The sequence below is a fragment of the Pelodiscus sinensis genome, chromosome 18 (genome assembly GCF_052426305.1).
Source record: "Pelodiscus sinensis isolate ZL-2025 chromosome 18, ASM5242630v1, whole genome shotgun sequence".
NCBI classification, from domain to species: Eukaryota; Metazoa; Chordata; order Testudines; family Trionychidae; genus Pelodiscus; species Pelodiscus sinensis.
Window position 1 is genome coordinate 30,651,271 of NC_143069.1, and position 14,651 is coordinate 30,665,921.

General features: G+C 64.7%; 1 protein-coding gene across 6 annotated transcripts; it reads right to left on the bottom strand.

Moving 5' to 3' along the window:
• Nucleotides 1-1,314: 1,314 nt before the first annotated feature.
• LOC142823779 (sulfotransferase 2B1-like) lies at nucleotides 1,315-13,800 on the bottom strand. 6 transcript variants are annotated; one of them, XR_012898900.2, is made up of 7 exons: nucleotides 9,212-9,415; nucleotides 8,050-8,198; nucleotides 7,158-7,366; nucleotides 6,960-7,086; nucleotides 6,708-6,802; nucleotides 5,258-5,500; nucleotides 1,315-4,548 (listed from the first exon to the last, which is right to left on the bottom strand). XR_012898900.2 is itself a non-coding variant. In XM_075915144.2 (7 exons), exons 2-7 carry the CDS (start codon nucleotides 8,192-8,194, stop codon nucleotides 4,433-4,435), a joined length of 873 nt encoding a protein of 290 aa, XP_075771259.1. In that variant the 5' UTR covers nucleotides 8,195-8,198; nucleotides 13,694-13,800; the 3' UTR covers nucleotides 1,315-4,432. The 6 variants fall into 6 exon arrangements, 4 of the variants coding, with proteins under 4 accessions (XP_075771259.1, XP_075771258.2, XP_089626195.1 ...); XR_012898899.2 differs by having other exon boundaries at nucleotides 5,258-5,512; XM_075915144.2 differs by lacking the exon at nucleotides 9,212-9,415 and adding an exon at nucleotides 13,694-13,800 and having other exon boundaries at nucleotides 5,258-5,438.
• Nucleotides 13,801-14,651: the final 851 nt, after the last annotated feature.

Here is a 14,651-nt window from a genome sequence, read left to right on the forward strand (position 1 = left end):
CCCAGCCAGACCCCCATCCCCAACTCATCCTGCACCCAACCTCCCCCCCAGACTCCGCACCCCCAACTCATCCTGCACCCAACCTCCCCCCCAGACTCCGCACCCCCAACTCATCCTGCACCCAACCTCCCCCCCAGACCCCACACCCCCAACTCATCCTGCACCCAACCTCCCCTCCAGACCCCGCACCCCCAACTCATCCTGCACCCAACCTCCCCCCCAGACCCCCACCCTCAGTCCATCCTGCACCCATTTTGACATGTCGGGTGGCTGGCTGGTGATCCAAGCAGAGGCAGCCGCAGCCCAAAAAGTTTGAGCACCTCGCTCTAGACTGTTTATTATTCTAGCCCGTTTATTCATCGGTAAGAACAGCAGGCTCCAGCCTGTTAGTAACCGGAATAACTCTGGGTTCTAGCCAGTTCATTACTGGGAACACGCCCAGTCCCCACCTCAGGTTTCTTTTCGCACCTTCCAAGCCTTCTCTGACTCTCTGGGCTTGGTGCGACGTCCCTCCCTCTGCTGCGTTCACAATCCCCGGGCCGGGTGCTCAGCTGGGGGACGGCAGGTCCGAGGGGGGCCGGTAACCAGGCCGGATTAGGGTCTTCGTAGGCCCTCGGCCCTCTCCTAATTCGATTACAGCAGAGTCCTGATTATCCGACCTAACCGGGACCGACAGGCGATCAGAGTAACAAAAACGTCGGATAATACGGAAACGGCCCGGGATGTGAACAAATTCTTCGCTGTATTGAGGGGGGTCCAGACGGCTTTAGCCAGCCCTCCCCTTAATCACCCCCCGTACCAGCTGTGCCCTGCGAGCGGCCCAGGGGGTCCCCACACCGCTGCGGGCTGCCAGTGTGCTGCGCCCCGAACAGCTCGGAGACAAAGCAGCCAACAGCGGCCATGGCTCGGCCCCTTCCCCGCCTCCCGGAGGCAGCGCCAGCCCGCGCCCCTCAGCCCTGCACATGCCCCGCAGATGGATGTCACGCACTGGTCCCCCCTGCTCGCTGGAGTCAGGGCTGGGTTTGAAAGGGCCGCTGCCCGGCCTAGTCCCCACCGCGCAAAGGGAGGAGCAGGAGCAGGAAGCGGGAGCCAGGCGGCCCTGTCACAAGGCTGCGCCAATCCGCGGGCAGGGCCGGGGCTGCGTGTCACCCCCCAGCAAGCGTCGCCAGCGTGGCTGGGGCGGGCCTGGCCTGGCTGCGGGAGCCCCTGGACAGCGGCTGAGCACGGAGCAGCCATCGTGGCTTCCCGTGTCGCCCCCGTTGCAACTGCCGCCCCCAAGAGGCCTCGTGCCAAGAGGCTCCCAACTCTCCACGACAGGCCATGGAGTGGCCCGGCCACAGTGGGCTGGGACCAGGGCGTCCTAGAATCATAGAATCATAGGACTGGAAGGGACCTCGAGAGGTCATCGAGTCCAGCCCCCCGCCCTCAAGGCAGGACCAAGCTCCGTCTACACCATCCCTGACAGATGTCTATCTAACCTGTTCTTAAATATCTCCAGAGGGAGATTCCACCAGCTCCCTTGGCAATTTATTCCAATATTTGACCACCCTGACAGTTAGGAATTTTTTCCTAATGTCCAATCTAAACCTCCCCTGCTGCACTTTAAGCCCATTACTCCTTGTCCTGTCCTCAGAAACCAAGAGGAACAAATTTTCTCCTTCCTCCTTGTGACACCCTTTTAGATATTTGAAAACCGCTATCATGTCCCCCCCTTAATCTTCTTTTTTCCAAACTAAACAAGCCCAGTTCATGAAGCCTGGCTTCATAGGTCATGTTCTCTAGACCTTTAATCATTCTTGTCGCTCTTCTCTGTACCCTTTCCAATTCCTCCACATCTTTCTTGAAATGTGGCGCCCAGAACTGGACACAGTACTCCAGCTGAGGCCTAACTAGTACAGAGTAGAGCGGCAGAATGACTTCCCGAGTTTTGCTTACAACACACCTGTTGATACAACCTAGAATCATATTTGCTTTTTTTGCAACAGCATCACAATGTTGACTCATATTCAACTTGTGGTCCACTATGACCCCTAGATCCCTTTCCGCCATGCTCCTTCCTAGACAGTCGCTTCCCATCTTGTATGTATGGAACTGATTGTTCCTTCCTAAGTGGAGCACTTTGCATTTCTCTTTATTAAACCTCATCCTGTTTACCTCTGACCATTTCTCTAACTTGCTAAGGTCATGTTGAATTATGTCCCTATCCTCCAAAGAAGCTGCAACCCCACCCAGTTTGGTATCATCTGCAAACTTAATAAGCGTACTCTCTATCCCAATATCTACATCATTGATGAAGATATTGAACAGTACGGGTCCCAAAACAGACCCTTGCGGAACTCCACTTGTTATCCCTTTCCAGCAGGATTTAGAACCGTTAACAACAACTCTCTGACTACGGTTATCCAGCCAATTATGCACCCACCTTATCGTGGCCCTATCTAAGTTATATTTGCCTAGTTTATCAATAAGAATATCATGCGAGACTGTACGTGTGTCGGTGCGGCTGTGTCGGAGAAAGCGGAAGGTCGGCTAATCGGGACTCCACTGCATATAGAAATATTGAAGGGAGAAAGGCCCGTCCCCGCTACGCCGCACATCGCCCACTGGAAAACGGCCCGCCCCGGGAGCAGTTCAGGGTACAAGCGAGAGCCACTCTGTGTGCTCCAGGTACAGCGAGGATGGGCCTGATAGTTAATCGGCGGATAAGGGGACTTGCGTCCACTGTGCCTGCGTTGTGGGCCTTAAACTTGTTCCTAGGCCCCATTGTGCCTAATGGATAATCAAGCCCCCTCTAGGGGCTTCAGAACCCCGCTCCCGGATGCCAAGGCCTGGGGGAGCAAACCACAGCACCTCCTGCTGGGGCAGGCTGGGAGGGAATGGGGCTGGGCAGGGGAGAAAACCACAGCGCCCCCTGCTGGGGTAGGCTGGGAGGGAGCAGGGCAGGCCAGGCCCAGCCTAGGGGAGCAAACCACAGCGCCCCTTGCTGGGGCAGGCTGGGAGGGAATGGGGCTGGGCAGGGGAGAAAACCACAGCGCCCCCTGCTGGGGTAGGCTGGGAGGGAGCAGGGCAGGCCAGGCCCAGCCTAGGGGAGCAAACCACAGCGCCCCCTGCTGGGGCAGGCTGGGAGGGAATGGGGCTGGCCAGGGGAGCAAACCACAGCGCCCCCTGCTGGGGCAGGCTGGGAGGGAATGGGGCTGGGCAGGGGAGAAAACCACAGCGCCCCCTGCTGGGGCAGGCTGGGAGGGAATGGGGCTGGGCAGGGGAGAAAACCACAGCGCCCCCTGCTGGGGCAGGCTGGGAGGGAATGGGGCTGGGCAGGGGAGAAAACCACAGCGCCCCCTGCTGGGGTAGGCTGGGTGGGAGCAGGGCTGGCCAGGCCCAGCCTAGGAGACCAAACCACAGCGCCCCCTGCTGGGGCAGGCTGGGAGGGAGTGGGACTGGCCAGCCCCAGGGTGGCTGGGAGAGTTTTTCCCAAGGCGGGGCCCTGGTGCAGCTGATTCACTAGGTAGTCCCCCAAAAGGGTCACCATTGGGGGAGGGGGGCAGGGACTCCAGGCTGCAGTGCCTGCTGGAGATGGAAGGAGGTTGGGTTTGTCACCCCCCCCGCCCCAGCCAATCCCCCAGCCCCTTACAGAGGGGTGCAGGCAGGTGCTGGGGGACTCAGGCAGGCAGGAGGGGGCAGGGTTCTAATCCAGCAAGGGTGAAGCAGAAATGGAGAGAGGGTCTGTGTGGGAAGCCCTGTGTGCACCAGAGGGGTGGGGGGGGGGAGTGCCATGGGCTGGGGCCAGGGGAGGGGAGCCCCGGCAAGGCCTGGCCCAGAACCTCTGCACGGGGCACAGCGCCCTCTAGGGGCTTCAGAACCAAGCCCCTCGCCCCTCGCCCCTCCCCTGCGTTTCTGGAGCTGCTCCGCCCCGGGGTGGCTGGTCCAGTGGCTGCAGGCTCTGGAGCAGGGCTTGTTAGTGACACTCTGGCCCAGCCTTCATGCAGGAGAGGGAGTTCAGCTCTGTTCCACATAGAGGGAAACTGAGGCAGGAACACAGATCAGCCCAGATGGAAGGAGGGGCCAGGGGCAAGCTCTAGAGCTGGGGAGTGGGGACTAGTGGTTGATGGGAGTGAGTTGGGTTCTATCCCAGCTCAAGGAGGGAAGTGAGGACTAGTGGTGAGGGAGTCTGGGAGCCAGGATTCCTGGGCTCTCTCCCTGACTCTAGGGGGGAGTGAGGACTAGTGGTTAGAGCAGGGTGGTGGGGTGGGATTCAGACTCCTGGGTTCTACCCCAGCTCTGGGAGGGCAGCGGGGACTAGTGGTTAGAGCAGGGTGGGGGTTGGGAGCCAGGACTCCTGAGTTCTGACCCCAGCTTCACAGACTCTTCTAGTGCCCACACACAAGGGTCTAGGGGTCCCGACAGACTGTAGTGGCTCGGTGGAGGGGGCTCCTCAGGCCTCGTCCCAAGGGAACTGGACATCCACGTCCTGCATTTGCTCCCGGTAGAGCTGGTCAAAGGCCTGGCTCTGTGCTGCCGTGAAGTGCCCCTTCCAGTCGCCAGGCACCCCTAGGGGAAGCACAGAATGAAGGGGTCAGCGACTCCTCCACTGAGCCCCTGTGCCGGGAGCACCCACACAGCGCCCTCTGCTGGGACAGGCCGGGCTGGCATAGCCGGGAACCTCTGCACGGCGCCCCCTACTGGGACAAGCCGGGCTGGCATAGCTGGGAACCCCTGCACGGCGCCCCCTGCTGGGACAAGCCGGGCTGGCATAGCCGGGAACCCCTGCACGGCGCCGCCTGCTGGGACAAGCTGGGCTGGCATAGCCGGGAACCCCTGCACGGTGCCCCCTGCTGGGACAAGCCGGGCTGGCATAGTCAGGAACCCCTGCACGGCGCCCCCTGCTGGGACAAGCCGGGCTGGCATAGTCAGGAACCCTTGCACGGTGCCCCCTGCTGGGACAGGCCAGGCTGGCATAGCTGCCCCCCCCCCCCATAGTGCCCCTGCTGGGACAGGCCAGGCTGGTGTAGCCGGGAACCCCCTTACGGTGCCTCCCACTGAGACAGGCTGGGCTGCTGAAGCCGGGAACCCCTGCACAGTGCCCCTGTTGAGACAAGCCAGGACCCCCCCACATGGCGCCCCCTGGTGGGACAGGCTGGGATGGTGCAGCTGGGAACCCCCAGGCAGATCCCCTGCTGGGACAGGCCGGACTGGGGTAGCCGGGAGCCCCCCTATGGCGCCCCTGTTGGGACAGGCCGGGGCTCCCCCTCTCTCCCACCTTTTCTCAGGAAGGGGCTGATCCGCTGGTCCATGATGTCCTGGGGCACCAGGCTGTAATTGCACATCTTGTTCTGCTTCATGACCTGGAAGGAGGCGTTGGCCACCACCGCGTCCAGCGCCCGCTCCTCCAGCTCCCTGCCCAGGAACCGGCAGATCCGCTGCACGCTGCCCCGCAGGTCCTGGAAGAGGGTGGGACACCGGGGTCCATGGGCCTCGGGGTCTGACTGGGGAGGGCTTCAGGCTGGGGAAGACACTGGGGTAGAAGGACCCATGGTTCAGATGGGCGGTTTGGGAGGGGGGGCTGGGACAGGAGGGGCAGGACGCAGCAGGAGCTGGGCCTGTGGGTTGCTGGGGGAGGATGGGAAGACAGGGCAGTAGCTGGGCCTGCGGGTTGGATGGGGGGGTAGGTTGGGGGAGGGGACATGGCCGTGGCTGGGCTGGCGGCTTGGGGAGGGACAGGACACAGCAGTGGCTGGCTGGGGGGTTGGATGGAGGGCTCGTATGGGGGGGGGCATGGCAGTGGCTGGGCCAGTGGATTGCAGAGGGGGTTGGGGGAGGGAGGGGCGCAGCTGTGGCTGGGATGGCGGGTTGGGGTGGGAAAGGAGGGGCAGGATGCAGCAGTGGCTGGGCTAGTGGGTTGGACGGGGGATAGGATGGTGGGGGAATGCGGTGGTAGTGGGTTTGGTGGGTTGGACAGGATGGGGGGGATGCGGCGGTAGCTGGGCCAGTGGGTTGGACGGGGGATGGGATGGGGGACACAGAGGTAGCTGGGCCAGTGGGTTGGACGGGGGATGGGATGGGGGGACATGGAGGTAGCTGGGCCAGTGGGTTGGATGGGGGATGGGATGGGGGGGACACGGCGGTAGCTGGGCTGGTGGGATGAACGGGGGATGGGATGGGGGGGTACGGCGGTAGCTGGGCTGGTGGATTGGGTGAGGGATGGGCTGGGGGGACATGGTGGTAGCTGGGCCGGTGGGTTGGATGGGGGATGGGATGGGGACGCGGTGGTAGCTGGGCTGGTGGGTTGGACGGGGGATGGGATGGGGGGACACGGAGGTAGCTGGGCCAGTGGTTTAGACGGGGGACGGGCTGGGGGGCATGGAGGTAGCTGGGCCGGTGGGTTGGGTGAGGGACGGGCTGGGGGGACACGGAGGTAGCTGGGCTAGTGGGTTGGGTGAGGGACGGGCTGGGGGGACACGGAGGTAGCTGGGCCAGTGGGTTGAATGGGGGACAGGCTGGGGGGGGTTCGGCGGCAGCTGGGCGGGTGCATTGGATGGGGGATGGGATGGGGGGGACACGGAGGTAGCTGGGCCGGTGGGTTGAACGGGGGACGGGCTGGGGGGCTCAGCGGTAGCTGGGCGGGTGCATTGGATGGGGGATGGGGGATGGGATGGGGGGGACATGGAGGTAGCTCGGCCCACGCACGCTCCCTGGCCCCGCTCTCTCACCTGGTGCAGCTCCTCGTAGGTGAGGAGCAGGAAGCGGAGCCGGTCCCTCATGCCCAGCCAGCCCTTGACATGCTGGAACCAGGAGCCGAAGAGCACTGGGAGCCCCGGGGGCAGGGAGCGAGGGAAACGCCAGGTCAGGAAGGGAGCCAACGGAGGGGCCAGGCTGGGCGCACGCAGCTCCCAGCCCCACACCCCTCCCCGAACCAGGAGTACCCCGCCCCGGCTCTGACCACTGCCCCGCGCTGCCTCTACCTTTGCCTGCGCTGAATTGCTCCACGAATTCCCCAAAATCCTCCTGGGTTTCCAGAAACGAGGCCATTTTCGAGTAATAATAGAGGGAGACGCAGACGTCCTTGGGGTTCCTCATGGTATAGATCACCTGGGACAGGGACAGGGACTCAGCGGTGCCCCACACTCCCAGCCTGCAGCCCCTGCCCTGCAGCCCCTCACCTTGGCGTTGGAGCCCTGGATGCTGGAGGGGAAGAGGTCACAGGGCAGATGGGATGAGACGAGCCGTGGGCAGGGCCGGTTCTCCAGGTACCCGGCTGCCGTGATCTGCTCCAACCAAGGCACCCGCTCCCAGGAGGGCACCGACTGCGCCAGCTGGGGGTCCCCATCGCTGTGGATAAGGGTCAGCAGCTCCTGCATCCAGGTGGTGCCTGTGGGAAGGGGGGAAATGATGGAGCTGGGGGCTGGGTAGATATCGGGGGAGGGAGTGAGAAAGGGACTGGAGGGGGGTGGGTAATTGGAGTCAGGTTGGGGGGGAAGCACGGGGAGAAGATGGGGTGGGGGTTGGAGGTTTCAGAGGGGTGGGGGGATGTTGGGGTGCAAGGAGTGGGGGAGATCCTGGAATTCAGGGCAGTGGAGGGGTTCACAAATTCAGAGGGAATAGGGAAACACCATCCGAAGGGGGCTCCGCCGGGGTGGAGGGGGATGGGGTAGGATGTGCGGGGCGGGGGAAAGGTGGGGAGTTAAGGGCTGGGGGAGGTAGGAAGTGGGGGGACCTGGGGGCTCTGGGAGATGGTGGGCTGCTCGCAGGCTTGCAGTGTTTAGGAGGGGGGATCCCAGGGGTGGGGCCTGGAGGGGGGAGTCCTGCAGACTTACGAGGGGGGCAGCAGGAGCTAGGGATGGGGGCGGGGGATGTCTGGGGCACTGAGGGAGGGGACCAGGGGCGTCCCAGGTCTCTCAGTTGATGTGGGGTAGGTGTGGGGGTGCTGTGGGGAGTTCAGGGCGTCGGGGGCGGGGCCGGGGGAGGTGTAGGGTGCAGGGGCAGTAGGGGCGCGGTGGGGCTGTGGGGGCAGGGCAGAGGTGCAGGGGGGTCTCTCATGCGCGGGGCTCTCACCGGATTTGGGGTAGGTGATGCTGAAGACGTCCTGATCTCGCACCTGGAAGCGGAGCCGGGCGTAGCGCAGGCTCTCGGCACTGTGAACCAGCGCGGGCAGCAGGAGGCCTTCATAGCGCAGCCAGCGTGGGCCGGGGTCCGCCATGGAGCTGGGGAGGGGGAGAGGTCGGGGACCCTCAGCACCCGGCTGCCCCAGCCCTGCGTGACAGGGTCCCCCGCCCACCCCATTCACCCCCCGCCTGTCGCCAAACCCCCTCCTGCCCCTCAATTCCCAACCCCCCCCGGGATCGCCCCCTAGGCACCCACTGGGGAGAGCGGGCAGGACAGGCCTGTAGTGCAGAGTTAGAGAAAGGGAAGGGCACCGGCAGGGCTGGGGGGTGGGAGCGAAGGGCACCGGCAGGGCTGGGGGGGGCAGGTCTGGGAGCGAAGGGCACCGGCAGGACTGGGGGGGGCAGGGCTGGGGGGTGGGAGCGAAGGGCACCGGCAGGGCTGGGGGGGGCAGGGCTGGGGGGTGGGAGCGAGGGGCACCGGCAGGGCTGGGGGGGCAGGGCTGGGGGGTGGGAGGGAGGGGCACCGGCAGGGCTGGGGGGTGGGAGCGAAGGGCACCGGCAGGGCTGGGGGGGGCAGGGCTGGGGGGTGGGAGCGAGGGGCACCGGCAGGGCTGGGGGGCAGGGCTGGGGGGTGGGAGGGAGGGGCACCGGCAGGGCTGGGGGGTGGGAGCGAAGGGCACCGGCAGGGCTGGGGGGGCAGGGCTGGGGGGTGGGAGCGAAGGGCACCGGCAGGGCTGGGGGGGCAGGGCTGGGGGGTGGGAGCGAAGGGCACCGGCAGGGCTGGGGGGGCAGGGCTGGGGGGTGGGAGCGAGGGGCACCGGCAGGGCTGGGGGGCAGGGCTGGGGGTGGGAGCGAGGGGCACCGGCAGGGCTGGGGGGGGCAGGGCTGGGGGGTGGGAGCGAGGGGCACCGGCAGGGCTGGGGGGTGGGAGCGCAGGGCTGGGGGGTGGGAGCGAAGGGCACCGGCAGGGCTGGGGGGCAGGGCTGGGGGGTGGGAGCGAGGGGCACCGGCAGGGCTGGGGGGTAGGGCTGGGGGGTGGGAGCGAGGGGCACCGGCAAGGCCGGGGGGGGGGCAGGATTTGGCCCCCCAGGGGCCGCGGCCCAGCCCGTTACCCTCCGGTGTCTTTCCAGGCCGCCTCCTTGAGTGTCCGATTCCCAGGGCCCCGCCCGCCCCGCACAATGGGGCCCTGTGCGGATCCAGGTCACCGCGCGGGAGGGGGGAATCCCCCAGCGCCGGGCAGTGACGTGGCCAGAGGGGATCCCGCCCCGAGGGCTCCGGTGAGAACAGCCGGCGTCCCCCTCCCCCCGTGTGTGGCCCCGCCCCCTGTTGGAGGGTGTGGGTGTCGCTGCGCCCCTTGGTATGCACGTCTGTCCAGCCCTGCCCCCTACGTGTGTGTAGCCCTGTCTCCTGCTGGGGGGGGGGGGGGGGGGTGACGGTGTCCAGCGCTGCTCCCTCCTGGTGTGTTGGGGGGGAGGGGAATACACACACACACACACACACACGCAGGCTAGTTGTGTTAATTGCAGGGAGGGTCAGGCGGTGGGGGGGACAGATGATGGGATAATTAGTTGATGGGGGGGTCAGGCGGTGGGAGAATTAGTTGATGGGGGATCAGGCGGTGGGGGGGACAGACGATGGGAGAATTAGTTGATGGGGGGGGTCAGGAGGTGGGAGAATTAGTTGATGGGGGATCAGGCGGTGGGGGGGTCAGGGGGCGGTGGGAGAACCAGTTGATGGGGGGTCAGGCGGTGGGAGAACCAGTTGATGGGGGGTCAGGCGGTCGGGGGGACAGACGATGGGAGAATTAGTTGATGGGGGGTCAGGCGGTGGGAGAACTAGTTGATGGGGGGTCAGGCGGTGGGGGGGACAGACGATGGGAGAATTAGTTGATGGGGGGTCAGGCGGTGGGGGGGACAGACGATGGGAGAATTAGTTGATGGGGGGGCTCAGGGGGCGGTGCGGGGGGGTCTGACGATGGTTACCAAATAACAGCAGACAGGGAAAGGCAGGAAGTTAATCCTGAGGATGTAAAATCCTGTGTAACCAGTTAACGGGCCGAACGTTATGTTTAACCAATTAATCGCTTAAATGGGGACAGGGGGAGGGGGGGGAGGGGTGCTGCTGCTCCAGCCCCTGCCAATTCACTGTAACTGGTAAGCATCACCTGGTAAGGGTGATGCTTACCAGTTAACTGGTTATCCATTCACATCCCAAATTGTGAGCAGCTCAAACAATGCGTGGCTACCCCGCCCCAGGAATCCTGCCTGCAGATGGGGTTGCCCTCGCTCCAAAAGGTCAGACTGGACTTGGAGAAGGTGCAGAGAAGAGCCACACACGAGATGCGGGGTCTGGACCTGCTCTCGTGAGAGGGGAGATTATTAAGACTGAGACTGTTTTGCTTGAAGAAGAGACGCCTAAGGGTAGATAGGATGGAGGCCTATAAAATCAGGGCTGGGGTGGAGAAAGTGACTAAGGAGGTGTGTTTTACTCCTCAGAACACAAGAACTGGGGGCCACCCAATGAAATTAACAGGCAGCAGGTTTAACACAGCCACAAGGAAGTATTTCTTCATGCTATCTGTGGAACTCCTCGCCAGAGGAGGTTGTGAAGGCCAAGACTGTAACAGAGTTCAAAAAGGAGCTAGATGAATTCATGGAGGATAAGCCCCTCGATGGCAATCAGCCAGGCTGGGCAGGGATGGGTGTTTGTTTGCCAGAAGCTGGGAATGCAGAGTCAGGGGAGGGAACACCTGAGGATTCCCTGTTCTGTTCACCCCCTCTGTGGCACCTGGCATTGGCCACTCGCGGAAGACAGGATCTGGGCTGGATGGACCATTGGTCTGACCCCTTGTGGCCGTTCTGATGTTCTTACGTCCCAAGGAAATAGCCATGAATCAAACCCTAACCTCTTCCCCTGTAGCCTTGGTTGTGCTTTGCCCAGCTGGGGGTGTTGGTTACTTTCTGGGCTTGGAGGCAGGGAGTGGAGAGAAATCCGTACAAACAGAGAATTTACCCGGGTGGGGTGAGGTGCGGGGAGGAGCTGATGCTAGGGGTGGGGTGAGGTGCGGGGAGGAGCTGGAGCTAGGGGTGGGGTGAGGTGCGGGGAGGAGCTGGAGCTAGGGGTGGGGTGAGGTGTGGGGAGGAGCTGGAGCTAGGGGTGGGGTGAGATGCGGGGAGGAGCTGGAGCTAGGGGTGGGGTGAGGTGCGGGGAGGAGCTGGAGCTAGGGGTGGGGTGAGATGCGGGGAGGAGCTGGAGCTAGGGGTGGGGTGAGATGCGGGGAGGAGCTGGAGCTAGGGGTGGGGTGAGGTGCGGGGAGGAGCTGGAGGTAGGGGTGGGGTGAGGTGCGGGGAGGAGCTGGAGCTAGGGGTGGGGTGAGGTGCGGGGAGGAGCTGGAGCTAGGGGTGGGGTGAGGTGCGGGGAGGAGCTGGAGGTAGGGGTGGGGTGAGGTGCGGGGAGGAGCTGGAGCTAGGGGTGGGGTGAGGTGCGGGGAGGAGCTGGAGGTAGGGGTGGGGTGAGGTGCGGGGAGGAGCTGGAGCTAGGGGTGGGGTGAGGTGCGGGGAGGAGCTGGAGCTAGGGGTGGGGTGAGGTGCGGGGAGGAGCAGGAGCTAGGGGTGGGGTGAGGTGCGGGGAGGAGCTGGAGGTAGGGGTGGGGTGAGGTGCGGGGAGGAGCTGGAGCTAGGGGTGGGGTGAGGTGCGGGGAGGAGCTGGAGCTAGGGGTGGGGTGAGGTGCGGGGAGGAGCTGATGCTAGGGGTGGGGTGAGGTGCGGGGAGGAGCTGGAGCTAGGGGTGGGGTGAGATGCGGGGAGGAGCTGGAGCTAGGGGTGGGGTGAGATGCGGGGAGGAGCTGGAGCTAGGGGTGGGGTGAGGTGCGGGGAGGAGCTGGAGCTAGGGGTGGGGTGAGGTGCGGGGAGGAGCTGGAGCTAGGGGTGGGGTGAGGTGCGGGGAGGAGCTGATGCTAGGGGTGGGGTGAGGTGCGGGGAGGAGCTGATGCTAGGGGTGGGGTGAGGTGCGGGGAGGAGCTGGAGCTAGGGGTGGGGTGAGGTGCGGGGAGGAGCTGGAGCTAGGGGTGGGGTGAGATGCGGGGAGGAGCTGATGCTAGGGGTGGGGTGAGGTGCGGGGAGGAGCAGGAGCTAGGGGTGGGGTGAGGTGCGGGGAGGAGCTGGAGCTAGGGGTGGGGTGAGATGCGGGGAGGAGCTGGAGCTAGGGGTGGGGTGAGGTGCGGGGAGGAGCTGGAGCTAGGGGTGGGGTGAGATGCGGGGAGGAGCTGATGCTAGGGGTGGGGTGAGGTGCGGGGAGGAGCAGGAGCTAGGGGTGGGGTGAGGTGCGGGGAGGAGCAGGAGCTAGGGGTGGGGTGAGGTGCGGGGAGGAGCTGGAGCTAGGGGTGGGGTGAGATGCGGGGAGGAGCTGATGCTAGGGGTGGGGTGAGGTGCGGGGAGGAGCAGGAGCTAGGGGTGGGGTGAGGTGCGGGGAGGAGCAGGAGCTAGGGGTGGGGTGAGGTGCGGGGAGGAGCTGGAGCTAGGGGTGGGGTGAGGTGCGGGGAGGAGCTGGAGCTAGGGGTGGGGTGAGGTGCGGGGAGGAGCTGGAGCTAGGGGTGGGGTGAGGTGCGGGGAGGAGCTGGAGCTAGGGGTGGGGTGAGGTGCGGGGAGGAGCTGGAGCTAGGGGTGCAGGGGGAGCTTGATGCGTTTTCCATCATCTAGCGCAGTGTTTCCCAATTTTATTTGGCCGCAGAACCCTTTTCAACTCGAAAGAATTTAGCGGATCCCCCAATAACAGTCTTACGCTATGGGGCAGGGTGCGAGAGCGAGCGGGGGAGGCGGGGGAAGAGGAGTGAGCGAGGTCTGGGCATGAGCGGGGATGTTTACCTGGCTTGGCACCCTGCTGCAGCAGGGAACGCCACCAAGCACACCCTCTGGTTCCCAGCAGGGGGCGGGAGAGGGAGCTCAGTTGCGCCCCCCCACGTAGAGGGGGTCTCAGTGCAGCTGCAGCACCCTGTCAGGCTGCCTGCCGGCAGGGTGGGAGAGGGGGTGTAGAAACCCCGACCTTCCCCACCAAGCCAGACTCTGCCACTTCCCCAGCAGGGCGGGGAGGAGGGTGGGGGAGAGAGAAAGGCAGCCGAGCACGCCCCGAGCACGCCCCAGCCGAGTTCTGTGCGGCCCCTACTGGAGCGCAGGCGGTGGTATAAAAACACCCAGGTCCCGGAGCGGCTACATGGCGCCTCGGACCCAGCCACCCCTCCCTCCTGGCAGCAGCGGCTGCTGTAACTAGCCGCCGCCTGCACCCGAGGAGGAGGCTGCACGGCACCGGAGGCCCCGTGGGCCAGGGGCCGTCCTGCAGGGTGCGGAGGGGGCCTGGCGGTGGTGGGGCAGCCGCAGTGGGTGGTGGATCCGCCAGAAGGCCACCCCCCCCCAGCACGGCTCCAATGGGAGCTGCCTACAGGCTCCGCAGGGGGGTCAAATTTTCTCGGGGAACCCTGAGTTTCACTTTGCAGAACCCTGGGGTTCGGGGAACACTGTTTGGGAAACACTGGTCTACAGGGTCTGAGGTCAAGGTCAAGGTCAGGGTCAAGGTCAGGGTCAGTGATGCCAGGCACTTACCTTGCTCGGGGGCATGCGAAGTCGGCTCTCGACGGGAACCCCCCTTCCCCCCCCCCAGCGTCGGGTGCGGACGAGGCTGGGCCAGGCTCAGAGAGTGGCCGCCTCCCTGCACCGGCTCCTTATCCGCTGTGCCCATGAGCCGCGGCGCTGCACAGAGACCCCTGGTGGGGAGGCCGGGAGGTGCAGGCTGGAGTCTCTCATGGAGTGTGTATATGGGGGGGTGGGGTGCAGTGAGAAAGGCCCAGCCCCCCCCCACTTTAACCATTACACCTAACTCCCCTTCCAGAGCTGAGGCGGGAAAGATCCAGGGTTCTGTTCCCGGCCTCTGTCCCTCTCCAGCCCATTGGGCTCATCAATATCTGTGCCTCAGTTTCCCTCCCTGCAGAACAGAGACACCCCCCCCCCCCACGAGCCCTTGCATTAACCCTGCAATACCCGCAGAGCCGAGGCATGTGGCTGTAATTCCAGCCCCAGAGTGTGCAGCTGCCCTGCAGGGACCTGCCACCAGAGGGCAAAGCTGATCCAGAAATGGGGGTGAGGGCGGGTGGGGGAGCCTGGTGATGGGGGCCACTTAAGGGGCTCTGAGATCCATAGGTGGCGCGGTGTCCTATACGGAGGGTCCGTGCCAGGCCTCGCCAGGACTCCTGCTGCCCCATGGCACCCCCCATGGACACACCGGGCATCCAACTCAGCCCCCCCACGTCCTGTACCCCTGCCTGCTTGAGCCTCCCTGGCACCTGCCCACAACCGTCCCCCCAGCTTGGTGAGGGAGTGGGGGTATTAACTGGGGCTCGGGAGATGAACCCAACATCCCTTCATCCCTGGTGGGGGCTGCAGCCGGGAGCCCCCCCCCCCCATTGCCCCAGCTCAGACTCACGGGCCCATCTACACCCATAGCCCACCCCAGTCATACAGGTAACGATACGGCAGAAAAAAACTGGGGGGGGGGTAGCGATAG

Bases quoted from the DNA above. Each gene is read 5' to 3' on its own strand.
- LOC142823779 (XM_075915144.2), bottom strand. From the start codon at position 8,194: ATGGCGGACCCCGGCCCACGCTGGCTGCGCTATGAAGGCCTCCTGCTG. The intron at 6,803-6,959 runs GTAGAGGCAGCG...CGGGGCTCCCAG, and splicing joins GCAATTCAGCGCAGGCAAAG to TGCTCTTCGGCTCCTGGTTC. The intron at 4,549-5,257 runs GTGGGAGAGAGG...TGCTTCCCCTAG, and splicing joins CAGCCCCTTCCTGAGAAAAG to GGGTGCCTGGCGACTGGAAG.